The 17,035-nt window shown below is 37.8% G+C and overlaps 1 protein-coding gene across 3 annotated transcripts in view; it reads left to right on the forward strand.

Annotated features, from left to right (window-relative positions):
- Positions 1-17,035, forward strand: part of Atf7ip2 (activating transcription factor 7 interacting protein 2) — a 68,644-nt gene that overhangs the window by 19,985 nt on the left and 31,624 nt on the right. For all 3 annotated transcript variants that reach the window (XM_063226507.1, XM_063226506.1, XM_063226508.1), the window contains 4 exons: positions 7,487-7,608; positions 11,537-11,671; positions 12,250-12,345; positions 15,690-15,850. In XM_063226507.1, coding sequence (XP_063082577.1) covers positions 7,487-7,608; positions 11,537-11,671; positions 12,250-12,345; positions 15,690-15,850 — 514 coding nt within the window. The remainder of the gene's footprint in view (positions 1-7,486; positions 7,609-11,536; positions 11,672-12,249; positions 12,346-15,689; positions 15,851-17,035) is intronic.

A 17,035-nucleotide genomic window follows, 5' to 3' on the forward strand; every position in this document is an offset into this window, starting at 1 on the left:
GTGCTTAAGGGGCTGGCTGTTTGAGGTTCTTTCCCAGATGCCTACTGGTGGCGTGGGCTACCCCTGTAAAAGGGATTCTCTTTCTGGATAAGTCTTTTAGGTAGCCCCCCGGTCTTGTTTCCCAGTGTAAGAAGAACTACTTCTAATGTCCATTCACTAGAATTTTGAATGTTGGATAGAAGGCAGGTAGCTGAAGTAGAGGTCCAATATGGTGGAGTCTTTTCTGCAGTTGCTGATTTTGCCTGTGGAGACCACATTCCAATTGTAATATATGGAATTTATGGCCCCTGCAAAAATGTCATTGTTTAAAAGTTGGGAAGTATCAACTGTCAGGTATCCTAGTATGTAGTAAGTAGTTGGGAGAGGGTTGCACACTAGAAATGTTATAATTCTAGTATGGGTAGGGTAAATGTAAAGTTATGGCTAGAGGGGAGCAGGCTCCCTAGGGGAACTCCTGGAGGGCTCTTACAGATGCAGCGTGAAAATTTTAACATCACAGGCTTTGGGTCCTAGGATAAAGCAGCTGCAAGCAATGTCCAAAGTGGAGCACCAAAGTGGAGCATTGTTAGTAGTGTTCCCTGGTAGGGGTTTTACATCATGGACAGGGTACCAGTTAGACTCTGTGAGAGACCACGTTATAGGTAGGAAGGCTGTGGTATCCGTGAAGGTTGTGGAGGCAGAAAGGCAAAGCCAGCAGTCTTGAACTAGGTCTCACTGGCAGCAGTATAGTAGACTGAACAAGTCCTAAGGTAAGGGGCAACCAGTTTGAATGTGGTGGTCCTATGACAATAACAACAAGAAGGGATAGCAGCCTCAGGGTGATGGTGTCAAACATTGCTGATTAGGCCAAGAGTGTATAACCCCTAAAGGAGCTGGAGATACTGGTGAAACACCCTATACAAATAATAAAAGCAATGGCTAAGAGAATTTTCCCAGTAGTAGTCCACTGGACAGAAGTGACCATAGCAAGGCCAGTGGCAAAGATCAGAGTAAGTAGCCCAAGGAGACATGGAAACCAACGCTAACAGTCCATGGGGTAATCAAAAGCACCTCATGAACAGTGTCCTCAAGCTTCAGTTGTGTGTGGATAGGTCAGCCTCTGTGTCGCCACAGCAGGACTTTCATTTGTTAGATTCTTCCCCCAATTGGCTTTAGGCTAGAATGGTTTGCATTGGAGATGGATTTTGATGGGTTTTGGGAGGTATGAGTGAGCAACCCAAGTTGATGGGGCAGTCTGGGGGGTATGCCCCTTTTAAGTCTGGTATGGTAGAGCCATAGGGTGATGCCTGTATTCTTGATAGCAGTGGGGGTAAAAAGCGCAACATGTGAGATTCAATCCAAATGGGTTAGAGGGGCTTCTTTTTCCAGTCTTTCACCCAGACTGAGGCTCCTGGCTGAAATGGATGTACCAAATTGCTAGTGGGGAAAGAGGTTCTCTCTTAAGATGGTTTTATTAATTTCAGAAAAGATTTTCTCTACCATTTGTATCTCTTAAGTTATCTACTTATCTCCTACCTGTCTAATGTCTCCCTGAAAATGCTAATAATCAGAGGAGTCTCCAGACATTAGTCCATGGGTCTGGGTCTGGGTGTACATGTAATGCTGAGCAGGGCTGGAGAGAACTTCTCTATCCAATATGTTCCTATCTCTTGGCAGAACTTAGCTATGATAGTCTCTAGGGTCTGATTCATGTGTTTTGCTTTCCTTCAATCTCTGTGGCTGATAAGCTGTATGTAAGTTCTATTTAATCTGTAGGAGGTCTGACAGATTTTGAACAGCTTCAGCTACAAAGTCAGGCCTGTTGTCCCTCCAGTTGACAAGGGGAACCTGTATCATGGTACTAACTTTGTGAGGCAGAGCTGAATGGCTTCTCAGGCCTTTTATGTCTTGGTTGGTTTGTGCTGTGTCCATCTTGAGTAGGTGCAGACAATAATGAGGTATTTGTAAATCTTTAAATAGTCCCAGTTTGTCTGCCACTTCTGACACACAGTGGCACAGAGTGATGGGAGTCTTGGGTGTAAGATACAGTATCTTCCCAAGAGTCTATACTGTAGTCTTTCCAAGATGGATCTTTTACTGGCTTTCTTGTACAAAGGAGTAAGCAAGAGTAGGAGAGATTGAATGTCCTTGTGACAGGCAGGGTGTACTAGCCATACCATCATTTCAGTGACCTTTTTGTTCTTGGACCCAAAGGAGAATAACATCCAGAGTTTTCTTTGTCTAGGTTATGCCATGTTTTGGCTGTGTACAGTCTTTAAGCAGGTGCCAGTAGTCATCTTGAAGGGCCTTATCTCTTTTAAATAGCTCTTTATCAGTAGGCTTTGCTTCTGGGTAGCTAATATGGCCATCTCCAAGAACTTGTAGTGGCATAAAGACTTCTGGCCTTGTTTGTTGGCAGGCAACCTTTAGTGAATTGATCTGCCAGTTGGTTTCCTGTGGTAATGGAATCTGATCCCTTCTGATGTCCTCATACGATGTCCTTGACAGTGCATGTTGGCTTTCTTGGGCTCCCAGATAATTTCTAGGAGATGAAGTATCTCCTTTTTATTTTTGATTTCTTTTCCTCCTGCTGTTAAGAGTGCTGTCTCTTTATATCTTGCCCTGTGAACGTGAACTGCAGAAAAGGCAGATTTTGGATCAGTATGAATTTTAACAGTCTTTCCCAGCTCACTGGGGGCTCAGATAAGGACCCAAAGTTCTACTCTCTGTAATGACCATCCTTTAGAAGGGGCACCTACTTCAATGACTTGGTCTGTGGTAGTGACAGTGTATCTTGCCAAATACTCTCCATCTTGTATGAAGCTGCCGCTGACTGTGAACAGGGTGGAGTTTTGACTCTTTGATAAGATCACATCTGTAGGATATATGGTTCGTCAGTGGCTTCTTCTTTGTCATTTTAGTGATTGCCTTCTTTAGTTGGTAGAAAGGTAGCTGGATTTAGAGTTTTAATAGTTTCTGTGGTGACTAGGGTTTTTACAGTGTTACCCTTGACACTGAGTCGTTCTGATGTTTGAGAGCCATCTGTGTTCATGAACCAAGTAGGCAAGCTTTACTTGAAGGCTTTACCTCAGAGTCAGTTTATCTGCCTCATTAATGAGAGTGACAACAGCCACTAGGGCACAGAAGCAAGGGGGCCGTCTGGCCGCCTAATATCTAATTGTTTAGATAGATAGACCATTGGTTTCTGCCAGGGTCCCACAGTCTGAGCCAGGACTCCCAAAGCTACATGATCCTTTTCATGTACAAGGTAGATTAAATAAATTCTCAGCTTATATATAGTAACCCAGGTGCAGGGGTTCTGAGGAGTAACCATTTGAACTCTTTTAAGGTTGATTCTTGTTTAGATTCCCATTTTAGATCTGATTTTTCCAGTCTAATGAGGACAACATTTGGGCCTAGCTTTTTCTGCAAACCCTGGGATCCAGATCCTGCAGAATCCTGCTACTCCCAAGAACTCAGATTCTCATTTTGTTATTTTTCCTTGGGACAGAGCAGATGATCTATTTTCTCTCTGTCCCCAAGGAGTGGTGTCCCTTAGTTATAATAAGCCCCAAGTAGCAAACAGAAGCCAAGCCTATCCATCCTTTTTTCCAGGACACTCTGTGTCCTGGAGTAGCTGATGAGGACCTGTGTCCTCTCCCAGAAATCCTGCTTTTTTTTTTTTCAGTTGTCAGTAAGAGTTATCAATATACTAGAACAAAACACAGTTTAGTTGAGCTCCTAGGAAGACAGTCAGGTCAGCAGCTAAGTTCTTCCCTAATTAGATGGGGGGTGGTTTCTTAAAGTCCTGGTGGATTGTGGTATACCAGTTGAGCTTTTCGTATTCCCATTCAAATCAAATAGAGGGGTTGGAGCTGTGGCTCAGTGGTAGAGCTCTTGCCTTGCATGCACAAGGCCATGGGTTCAATCCCCAGCAAACTCTACCCCTGGCCGGGGGGTGGGGGAGACCTCAGATGTGTCCTTATCTACAGATCTAGCACAAAAAACAACAACAACAAAAAAACAAAGACTGACTGAGTAGCTTGGTTCAAGCAGATGTTTAAGACCCAGACAGGTGAACCAGGCTTCCTTAGATGAAAGTAAGCTCTCGAAAGTGTAGGGGTTTGGGACAACCAGGTGCAGGGTTACAGTGGTTTTGCTGACTGTTTGGAGGTCTTGTACTGGTCAGTGGCCACTGGGTTTCTTGACAAGCAGTAGAGGGGTATGCCAGAGTGACTTGACATTTTATGAGGATTTCTGCCTCTTTTAGTCGGGTTTATAGTGTTCCAGGATTCTGATCTGTGTCTCCCTGGGTATCTATAACTGTCTCAGCCTGCTAGGGTTGCTTCCTGACTTGAGATCCACTAGAATTTGGACCTGATTTTTGAATGTCCAGTGGAAAGTTTTCAGTCCATATCTCTGGATGTGCCTCAGGCAAGTCTGGAGGGTTAACCTCTCCTTGATTGGGGGTATGTAGTCACCATTGTTTTCATAGGACTGTCACTGACAGAATCACACATTCCTAATTATTGAGGGTCAGGCTAGGAGGCCCCTCAAGTGTGAAGGTTATTTGGGCTCCTAAGTTAGGTTAGAAGATCTCTCCCCAGGAGCTTTATTGGGCAGTCAGACAGGTAGAGGAATTTATGTCCTCCCAGGCAACAGGATCAAGGCTGGCAGGAGGGACAACTTGCTATCAACCTGGTGGCCCCCATAATGGTAACCCTCTTGTCAGTGACAAATGCTACTAGAGTGGTCTCAACTGAAAGATCTGCTACCATAATGATCTTTAAAGTCATTGGTTGGCCCCTCAGCTGTCATATTGACAATGGATGGGCTCCCAGGGACCCTGAGGGGGCACCATTAGTCTGAATCAGTTTCTGCCAGTCCTATCAGGTTAGGCACTGGGTTTAGGTTATTATGGAGGGCTGACGTGGCTGAGGGACTTCCAGTCACCCCTTATGTTTGGGCTATTCATTCTTTCAGTATCCAGTCTCTGCAATAAGCATATTGGTTTGGAAGCAAGAGCAAGGGGGTCTGATGGTTTCTCTCCCTTATGTGGCAGTCCTGGTTTCCAAGTAGGGTCTGCTCTCCCATGCATAGCTATAAGGAATAAGACTTTCTGTTTTATTTTTCTGTCTGCTGCATGTTGGACTTTGAAGTCTCGATGACTTTATAGTCTTTTTTTATGGCAACTTCAAGCAGTTAAGTGGTGTTCATGCTGGTGAATCCTTCAAGTTTCTGGAATTTGTGCCAAATGTCCAGGGTGGACTAACTTATGAAGGCAGCATTGACCATTTGTTGGTTTTTAGGGGCCTCAAGGTCAAAAGGTATGAAGATTTGGACTGCCTCACAAAGTCATTCATAGAACTCTCTGGTCTCTGAGTCATTGTGGTTGTTATTTACACATCAGTTGGCTTTTTAGCACCAGCCTGGAACCCCCTTAGGATGACTTCCCAATACCACAGTAGAAAGGATTGTCCTGCGGCAGTATGAAAGTCCCATCCTGGTTTGACTTCTTTTTGGCCAGTCCATTGGATTATGATTGCTGGGGGCTAGATCCTGGTTTTTCTGGCCTCAGTTAGGATTTTATATCACTCCTTAGTGTTGAAGAGGATGAGGAGCAACTGACAGTAGTTACCCAGGGAGGCAGATAAGTCTGAAAGATGGATTCCATAAGACCAATGAGGGGTTGAGGCTTTTCTGACTGAGAGAATGTTGTTTCCAGTTCAGAAGATGCATGGTGGTGAAGGGTTGATAGTATAGAGTTGGCTGGTCAGCCTGATGGGTGTTGTCTTCCAGAATGCAAGTTGGAATGTGGGTTTCATGGATGGACATCTGGTTGATAGGCGACTGAGCTGACCATAAGCACTTCACCAGGAGTGCTGGAGGAGGCCACTATCCGACGGTAAGAGTTGGTGGCTCAAGGGACCAGCGTGGTCAGTTCTCAGTCAGAGAACCAAATGTTACAGCAATTTTTGATTCACTCGTGGTGTGAGAAACACGAGCAGGGCATTAGATAAGTGAAGGAAATGAAGTTTTATTAAGTGGGCTGGCCTAGAAGAGTTAAGCACTCAAAACTCTGAGCCCTAAACTCTGAACCTTGGGGAAGCTAGGATTTTATATCTTTGTTTTAGTTGGATTGGGCCATGGCCAGGCTGCATGGAATTTTACAGAAGCAAAACAAGAGTTGTTATCTTTTGAGGTTAGAGGGGGAGAAACCAGGAATAATGGGTACAGATGTTATTAAATGTTGTGGTTACAAAGCAGAACAGAGTAAGAGCAAAACATTACCTATTGGTAGGGGCTCAGGCTGAGGCACTTGATGGTGGGTGATAGAAAGCTAAGACAAGAGAAAATTCAGGCCGGAGAACGGAGTGGGGTCAGAAGCTGGTTTATTTTCTGGATTGCACTACGTACAGAAAAATGATTTGGTGAAACTTAAGCATATAGGCAGTTTTAGGCCAAACCTGATTTCAATTTAACAAAATTTGTCTTGTCAGAAGTGGTTTATTGTTCCAAAGAAGGATTTTATTTCCTGTGTACAAAAGATGGTATATGACAGTCGTTTGACTAAAATATATTTTGTTATTTGGAAGGTTTTTTGAGAGTGTTTTTTTTTTTTTTTTTAAATATTGATGAAACTGGGGGTTTTTTGGTGCTTTGTTTGTTTGTTTTTGAGACCAGATCTCACTATGTTGTTTAGGCCAGCAGTAAAGATGCCTTGTAGCCTAGGTTGGCTTTGAACTTGAGATTCTCATGCTTCAGCCTCCCATATGCTAGCATTAAAGGCACATACTACTAAAGCCATTTCTTATTGTATCATTGACTTGTAAACCACATGGCCACTGTAAGGTGTTGGGTAACAATATATATACTAAATATAAATTTGTGTGTTCTTTGGGAAGTATATATATTTGTATGTGTGTATGCCAAATTATTATGAAGTCACGTTCTAGGGTTATAAAATTATTAAAATAGCAAAACTAAATTTCATTAGAAGTGAAGTTTTTATGTTGGATATTGAATAGATTTCATGGATTTCAGGCATGGTGGCGCATGCCTGTAGTCCTTGCACTTGGGAGGGAGGCTGAGGCAAGGGGAACACTGCAAGTTTGAAACCAGCCTGGGCTACAAAGTGAGCTCAAAACGAGCTTGAAGTGCATAGTGAGACTCTGTCTCAAAAAGACAAAATAATAAAATTAAAAAATAAAAAAAAAATGTAGGACTACTGCAGTATAAATTGAATAAATGATATAATTTGGGTTTTTTGGTATATATGTATCAAATAAGATTGAAGGGGAAATATATCTGATACTAGAATCTTTTCTAAGAGGTTTTTGGTTTTCATGTTTCTTTTAAAGAGACTAATTTGTGGGAATGTTTTTACGCAGTTAAATTTTCTAAAAAATTCTGTTATCATATTAATTTTTCCATTTGTTTAAAGTATCTTTATTCTCATTTCAGTTTTAATAAGTATTTTTATCTCTATTCTTTCCATCTTCCCAAGGCTATAATCAAAAGAAGATGTTTTCAGAAAACAAAGAAAATGTTAAGCACATGAAAACATCAGAGCAAATTAATGAAAATATTTGTGTTGCTCTGGAAAGGCAAACAGCAGTGCTGGAACAGGTAAAATACTGAGGCATAAATATGGGCTTGAGAAAGCTTTACTTTTGATTAGTAGTAAAGAGTATTAAAAGTTAACTGATCTCCATAGTGAAACAGTATAAGTGACTTTAACTTGATGCAAAGATTATGGTATGTGAAAACTGAAATAGCAGACAGGTAATTATTTATATTACCACAATATCTCTAATTTCTGCACAATATCAAAATGATCTAAGACCTAGTGACCCGGGGAATCATACATACATAAAGTCCTGTTGTAGAAAGAAAATGGGCTTTAAAAAAAAGAAATCAATATTATGGTTAAATCTTTGTGTAAGTCAGACAATAAGAGTTTGAGCTTTGCTAAATATGTCTGTTGTTCTAGTCTGCTTTTTGTAGATCTCATCGTAGTCGTTACAATTTCATAGATTCAGATACCTAGAAGTCCATTGCAAAGACCTGCTGTATACAAGGTGTGCTTTCCTTAATAACCAAACTGATATAGATATGTTGCATTAGCTGATATTTTATTTTAGAGCACTGCTGAATATACTTCTCATTTTCACCTTGCCCCATATAATTTATTATTCTACAAGGTCCCTATATATTTAATCAACTCTAAGTTGAAGTAAAGTAGCTTCAAGTAGAATGGCTATAGTCAGCACTTGTTTTGAGGGTCAGTGTTACTGTATCACTCCCACTAGAATGCTACCACTAAAAGAGATTATATGGGAGATAAATGCCTCTTGTTTGTAATAGACTAAAATTTCTCAATCCAAACAATCCTATTTGTTTTAAGGGAAAACATCACTTCTGTTTGCTAAAACAGATCATTACAGTTACATAGTTGATAGCCTATGAATGATAGTCTATGAATATGTATTTACTTAATAAAAAAACCTTTAAAAGATTCTTTTAGAACCAGCTTATAAGGTAAGTTGTCAATTTTTTACTTTTCACCTCCAGCTTTCTCCAAGAATAGCAACAGACATTAATTTAAAAAACAAATAGGTAATTCTTCTATTGCTGCCAGAGAAGGAGTTGTATATGCATGGATCAAGCCCTAGGACCATGTTATCTGAGAAATATAAAAACATTGAGGATGCCATCTATGATCAGTGACTATTTCAGAAACAAATTATGATATGCTCATATAAACACAAAATTGAATAGGGTCTTTGATTTTTTGGGGGGTTTGTTTTTTTCGAGGAGGATCGAACTCACGACCACACTCTGGCAAGGCAGGCACTTAATGCTGCTGAGCTAAATCCCCAGCCCCGTAATAGGGTCTTTGAACATTGTAATTTCATTGGCATTTAAAAAAATCATGGTTCTTAGTACTCTGTACTTTACAAAACACTCCACCTGAGTTGATTCACAAATAATAGTACTTCCTGGTGAATTTAAGTAATGCAGTTCATCTTGGTTATCTTTCTCAGAAGTTTTTTATACAATCTTGTACATTTCTTGTACAAGCAGCAATATGAATATTAGCAAATTCTTTTGTCCTATCTCTCAATAATTCCTGTTCATAGAACTATCTCTGTACTGCATCAGATACTTTGGTTTTGCAGTGCTGGGGATTGAACCTAGGAATAGACAAGCACTCCACCTTCAAGCTAGACAATACACAACTCCAGCTCTTGAAACCATATCTATATGTTAAATTTGTTTGAATCTCATTTCTATAAGGCTCTCTGATCTCTCTGAGATCATTTTTCCCTATTGAAAAAGTTGTAGAGCAGTTGTATCTGATCTTTTGAGGTTTCAAAACTTTCTAGACCTAGCTGACTCCAGAGGGGTTTTCCTCCAAACTCCCAAATTATTCAGTCTATCTACAATTTAGAAGATTAGAACAAATTGGGTTTGTAAGTTGCTAAAAGAGATATTTGGTGGAAGTCATTGTGTTTTCCTTGAATAAAGAACCAATACCATTAAACAAGAATAAGATCTACTCTAAGAAGAATCACCATTGTTGGGCACATACTGTAAGATAATCAAGTTTTAAGATCACTTCTGTCTGAATCATTGAGTACTTGTTTAAAGTGAGAATTCTTTGGATCCAGGATGTGGCTTAGGAATTTGTGATTTTAAACAAGTATCACATGTGATTTTTCTTTCCAGGGAAGTTTGAGAAACACATGTTCAAAGAATTAATAGATATGTTTCTCCAAGATTTCCTGAGTATGAGCTTCACATATTAACTTTAGCTAGTGAACTAGCAGTCATGCAATGATCCATAAAAAACACACATAGGTTAAAAAAAATTGCTTTCAGTAAAAACAGTATATGTTTCCAAGCTTTGGTTTATGTGGTGAATTAACATGTTTTGAACACTCTGTTACTATCAGTACATTTTGAAGTACTACAGGAAAAGTCAGTGACAGTGCCGGAGTGAAATTAATTGGCAAGAAACGAAAACACTGAGAATAATTAAACTTACAAGTAGATGACAATGCTGAAGAGGGAAAATAATTGACAACAAGAAGCAAAAACACCGAGAATAATTAAAATTACATAATACTGTACAATTAATTATCCAGGCAATATCAGTGTAAAAGAGCTTTAACATAGAAACTGTGCACCATGAAACCATATATCAAGTGCAAGACAATTTATTTTTTAAGAGAAATCCACCCTCTAACAAAGATTTACGGACAACTTTCTATACAGTTAACCAAAAAATAAAAAAATACAACCTGCAGCACATAGTATTTTACATACTGGAAGTCAACATAACACGTATCAAGATATAATTACTACTCTTTATGTCATTAGTGTATCGTTACAGGTATTATTATTAAAGGACCACTCTTGTTGTAAAAGTTGCTTACAGGGAAAAGTTGCTTACAGGAGAAACACTTAAGTATAAAACTACAATGTTTCTGAATGTAAGACTCTTCAGAACTGTTCCTATCATTGGATGTTGAGATTAATTATGCTTCCTAAGAAGGAGCCAGTCTATTTTAAAAAAAAAAAAAAGATAAGGGAATACATGAATTTTTAAAAATATAGTTACTTCAGTCTTTCAGAATAGCATGCATTGTACCAGATTGCATTAGTCACAATTATCTGTGACTTCTTTCAATTTTAGCGTAGCAAACCTAACTTCTAAAGTTACGCAAGTAATGGTGATTTTGGTACATATTTATTTCCCTTACATCATCTTAAGTATCTTCCATTTTGTGGAACTCTTTCATATATTACTTTGTTCTTATATAATCCTTTAGGTTTCACTCATTCAGCAGACATTTACTGTATGTATCTGCACATTTGTGGACAGAGATAATCAAGAGATTTTATGACTTCTCAAAGACTGTATAGCTTGTTAATGGTAGGATCAAGCCCCAAATTTGTATAATTTGTTTACATTTACTGTAGACTTTCCAACTATTTTCATCAGGCTGTGGTTTTCATATAAGTAGAGCTCTTTTTTTGTAGTCATTTAAAAAAATAAATGAATATATCTTGTAATTGTTATCATAATGTATATTATGGAGCAGTAATCGACTAGAAAAAAACTAATACTTTGAGAATAAATTTAATTTTTAACATGTCTGTATATTTAAATATTGGATATGTTCTGCTGAATTTTAAATACTGAAGTTTTAGAGAAGCTTAATGATGTAGAGCTGGTTGTGGTTGCACACACCTATAATCCCAGGACTGGAGGCTGAGATAGGAAGATCACTGCAAGGTTGAGGCCAGCCTGGGCTCCATCGTGAGTTTAGGGTCAGCCTGAACTATATAGCAAGACCCTGCCTAAACAAAAACAACAAAAACCAACAAATAAAACTTTTACGAGTATAGAAATAAGTACAAATGTAATATATTTTTGCCATTACATCAAATCCAGGAAAAGAGCAAAGCTATTTTTTAAAGAAACAGAAGATAAAGTTCTTTTTAAATGCAAACCCTGGATGTTTTGGTTTTTATTTTAAAATTCTAGGTCAAACATTTGATTCAACAGGAGATCTATAGTATAAACTTCAAACTATTTGATAAAAAAGTGAAAGAATTGAATGAACGCATTAAGAAGACACAGTGCAGGCAAAAACATGAAGCGATAGCTGGCGAACTCTTTGTAAGTGTCTAATTTTACTTCATTTCATTCAAATCCTTTTAAAAAGTAGAATTTGATGTTATTTTATGTATTACAAAAGGCAAACAATAGAGCAAGACCCAAATTTGATTCCCAGCTACAAATTAATTTTAATACCACACAGTAGATAGTATAGTTTATTATAAGCTAGTAATATTAGCTCTTGAGAAATGTTTAGAAATATCATACATTCTGTGTTAATTGAAATGTTTAATATATATGTGGTCTTTTTATGTTTTGGTACCAGGGATCAAACTCACGACCTTATGCTTGCCAGGCAAGCGCTTACACCACTGAGCTAAATCCCCAACCCACATGTAGTCTTTTTCATTCTTACTATATCCTTTTTAGGACTTGAATAAAATATTTGAAGCTCTTTTAGAATTCTTTGTTATACTCTTCTAGAGTTTACTTGCTGATACAATTTTATTGTTGACCAGTTAAAACTTTCAAGTGTTTTTTTCTTTTGGTTCTTGACTATCATACCAGCAAATAAGTTTTTCTCTACCTTTCCATGTTATATAATACTCTGGTTTGGTGTTTACTTTTCTTTCTTCCAGGCAAGAGTATCAAAACTTCAAAAACGTGTTAAAGCAGTGTTAGCGTTTCAAAGGAGATGCATGGAATCAAAAACATCTAATAATACCCCCTTTAAGGTTGGTATAAACACAGAAGTTTTAATAACCTAGTTGACTCATAGTGTAAATAGTTGAACTATAAGAAATGAATGTACAGACATCTTTAAAGGAGAGTACACTTAAGAGTGTTTCCATGAGTGTGTCTCTGGAGAAGATGCTTTTAGGTAGTGTAAAGTCACTGGTTTTATATCTCTTTAGTGAAGGGGATTGGTGATTGTCTAGATTGTTCGCCCAGCCCTTGATTTTAATGTGAAAAGCAAAATTGAATTTTATAGAGTAAATTAGTATACTTAACACCTAGATTTTATCATACTTGTTTTTCATGTTTATCTTTTCTAGGCCATCTTGTGTTTGGTCAAAATTGCCAATGTATTTTTGGGTTTTGTTTATTTGTATTTGTATTTGTGCATTTGTTTGTTTGTAGCACTGAGCTACATTCCCAGCCCTTCTAATTTTGAAACATGATCTTATTAAGTCACCAAGTTCAGTTCAACTTTCACTCCTCCTGCCTCAACTGCCAGTGTTGGGATTACAGGGATGCCCCACCACCCACCCTGTTTATATTATAATCTTCCATGCATATTCACTTTATTTTTTCTTGTAATATATTTATTAATATTTGATATCAGGTTTGTGTTAATCTCAGTTAATGGAGAAGCATTTTCTTCTCTGAATGTTTGTATAAAATTTTTGTTCCTTAAATGTTAGTAAAGTCAATCTGCAAACTGGTTATGGAGCTTTATTGTGTAAGGAGATATTTACTTAAAAATTTATTTTTTTAATTAGTTTTTTGAGACAGGTCTTACTATGGCCACAAACTCATGATCCTCCTGCCATAGTCTCTTGAGTGCTGAAATTATAGACATGCCCTTTCCTTATGTATGTATGTATGTGTATATGTATGAGACAAGTTCTCTGAACTCACTAGGCAGTTCCAGCTGGCCCCAAACTCATGATTGTCATGCTGTGGCCTCCTAAGTGCTGGGACTATAGGTATGCACCACCGTGACTTGCCTCAGCACTATTACTTAAAAGTGCTTGTGTTTATCTTCCAAATGCTTAGGACTTTCTCTGTATCTTATATTTATATTGATATATAATAGCACTTTGATCAGATGGCATGTAAAATTTAACTTTTAAGAGTTACGGACACATTAAATACCAGCATATAATTTTGATTGGTGAATGTTCTGTGAAACTTTCACAAGAAAGATACAAGAAGGGCAAAGGCAGAAGAGCTGGGAAAATGGAAGCAGTGATTGAAATGATGGGGATTGAAGACAGAAAGAGGCCTCAAGCCTAGGGTTGCAAACATCTCTAAAAAGAGGCCTCCAGAGGAAATACTTTTTTGACTTAGTGAAGCTGATTTCAAACTTCTGACCTATGGAATTATGATAGAATGAATTTCTAGAGTGTCTGTATGTTTGGAAGTTTGTTTGTTTGTTTGTTTGTTGTTTTTGTTTGTTTGTTTGTTTGGGGGTTTTGCACCAGAGACTGAGGCCAGGGCCTTCACATGAACTACATTTAAATTTTGACATAGTTTTGCTAAATTGGGTTGGCTGGACTCAGTTTTATAATCCAACTGCTTCAGCTTCCCAGGGTACTGGGATTATAGGCACATGCCACCATGCCTAGCAATTTCTGTTTTAAATCATTTATATTTGTTTGTCAAGGTAGCCTAATATAGGAAAGTAATGCAGATTTTGGCACTAGGAAACAGGGAATACTACTGTAACAGATATGTAAAACATAGGGACAAGTAGCTAATCCCGTGGAATGATAAAAGACCACAATATTCATCCACACCATGGGATCTTTGGAGGTGTTTGGCATCTGAATATCTTTAAGCCAGCTATTTTCCTATTTAGGCTTAATATGTGGATTGTGCCTTCCTTTTGTGAGCTGTAGTTCCAATAACAATTTGCTTTTCAAAGCTTTCATCTACTCTTTTGGTTGGCTTCATTCATGAGCTCCACTTGATCTGCCATTTAGCCTCTGCAAGTGACACTCTGTCCCTAGTGCAGTTGCGTGGAAAGTTGAGGAAACCTTGCTCTGTGGCCCTGCCAGGCAGATGTTTGGGCCAGCTGTTGCCTTGGGTGTGGAGCCAGCAGGCAGCTGATGCTTTAGGCCTCGCAGCCTCGCCACTGCCCCAAATATGGAATGCTGCCCACACTGCCATTGAACTGGATTAAGCCAGTGATTGTTCTGCATGTGGCATTTCTGGAAACTGGTCCCTGGCTGGATTCTGCTTCCACTGCTGCTGCAGTCAGACTGCCACGACCTCCGGTGCCAGGATGCCCAGCTGACACTGCAGATACTGGGGGGAGGATAGCTACCATTGCTGTCAGTTTGGGCTAAAAGAAGGATACCTAATTTCTTGAGGTTTTTTTTTTTTTTTTTTTTTTTTTTTTTTTTTTTTTTTTTTTTTTTATCCAATGAATTATTTCCAGAGTTGTAAGTATTATAGTTGGAGGAGAGGAGCAGGGAAAATTTTGTGCTAGACCTGAAAGAATAGCAAATACTTTTGCTGTTTCTAATATTGTTTTAGACCTACTCTTCATGTAAAATTTATTTATTTAATAAGATTTTAGAATTCTGCCTTGGTGTATCTATAGTTTTATTCATGCTGTTCCTTAGAAAAGTCTGTGAGTTGGGGGCTGGATATTTAGCTCAGTGGCATAAGTGCCTGCCTTGCAAGCAGGCAGTCGTGAGTTCGATCCCCGGTACCGATAAAAAGGAAAAAGACAAAAAAAAAAAAAAAAAAGAAAAGTCTGTGAATTGGGCAGTTAGGACATATTTTAAATCCTGTCCATTCTAAACCAACGCGTGGGAAGTGTGTTTCAGCTTCAAGCTTTTGTTTTTTGTTTTTTGTTTTCTCCTTTTTATCAGTACCAGGGATCGAACTCAGGACCGCCTGCTTGCGAGGCAGGTGCTTATGCTGCTGAGCTAAATCCCCAGCCTCTCAGCTCCAAGTTTTCAAAAAACTTTACTAATTGGAAAAGTGATTTAGCAGTCTGATTTTTCCCTAGTCTTTATTAGAAATACAATAAAATTCACAAGTTTCCTTATTAAAGTCTAATGTTTATTAGTTCTTAAAATTTAGGCTAATAGAAATAAGGTGTTACCTAAGTACCTAGGTATTTATTTTCCCTCTTTTTTTAAGCTAAAAAGTTGATTTGTACCATAATTTTTATTTTCTTAAAGTTTCTAAAAATTCCATTTTGGCAGAAAAATCACAGTTATGGGCATCTGCCATTGAAAAACACATAATTTAATATATTTTTGTCATGTATATGCAAGAATATTTTTCAAGTAAAAGTTTTTCCTCCTCTCAAATGCTTTTTTCCTTATCCATGTAACAGATTGAAAATTCAGAGACTATGACTTTGAATAAGAGTCAAGAGTCAGTTCATAGCCGAAATGAAATATTGACTTCTGTGAACTGTGAACCTTCTAACCCTTCAGAAAAAGCAAGTGAAAAACTTAATTTGTCATCGGATGGTGTTGAGTTTGTTTGTGAAAGGTAGGCTATTGTGAAGGAATATAGTTGTTTCTCTAAAGCTTTTTATCATTTACTTTTTTTATTTAGAAAAAAGCAAAACAGAAAAAAGATAGAAATGATACAGAATTTCAAAAAAATAACAGTAATAAATGACTACCCCAAAAATAACAGTATGAAGTCACTAGCTGATAAATTACATATTGTTATCTTAGAAGTAGTTGTTCAAATTAATAAAATTAAAGCATAAAATAGGCAATGACAGTAGAAACTATTCTGTTTGATGAATTAACAAAAACTTAGAATAGTTATCCGTCTTGCACACTTAAACATCAGTTATATCTTTTAGAGCACTTTCTTTCCCTTTCATTGCTACAATATCCATTACACAATTTGGATTTTATTACTGTTTCAGTTTTTTATTATTATTTTTTATACTAGAGAGACAGTATGATACTTATAAATGTGAGTCTGATTTATTGGTTGGAATGTAGACTGGTGCAGCCACTATGGAAATCAGTATGGAGAGTCCTCAAAAAATAGGATTGGGGTTCCATTCAATCCAGCTATTCATTTGGGTATTTTCTCAGAAAAATTGAAAAGGTCACATCACAGCAGTATATGCGCACCCATGTTTATAGCAGTGCAATTTGTAATAGCCAAATCTTGGAAACAACCAAAATGCCCATCAATCACAGAATGGATGAAAAAGATGTGATATTTTTATACAATGAAATATTACTTAGCTATAAAAATGATGACCTTGAGGCTTTTATAGGTAAATGGAGGCAGCTTGAAACTATCATAAGTAAATCAGATTTACTTTGTTATCATTTAATAATACTAAAATTTTGAATTGGTCAGGTAATCGGGCCTTTAGTGTAATGATTAGTGATTCACTCCAATTCTGCACATGAAAAAATCAAGGTCATGTAAAACAACAGGATTTCAAAAAAGACAACAGGAAATCTATATTGGCTACCACAGTGTCTCTTGTTTTCTTCTAAATAGTTGTCTGTATCTTTACACACAATGAATTCATACAAAATAGTATAAACACTGATCAAAACAGAGTAATGACGGCATGACAGGGCTGCAAAACCAGACAATAGGAAAATCAATGGCTACCACAATGTCTCTTGTTCTCTTCAAAACAGCTGTCCATACCTTGGACAGCTGTATGTGCAATTAAATAATACAAAACAGACT

Source organism: Cavia porcellus, unplaced genomic scaffold (assembly GCF_034190915.1).
Source record: "Cavia porcellus strain 051 isolate PalLab524CR breed Dunkin Hartley unplaced genomic scaffold, mCavPor4.1 scaffold_16, whole genome shotgun sequence".
In the NCBI taxonomy this organism is placed as follows: Eukaryota; Metazoa; Chordata; class Mammalia; order Rodentia; family Caviidae; genus Cavia; species Cavia porcellus.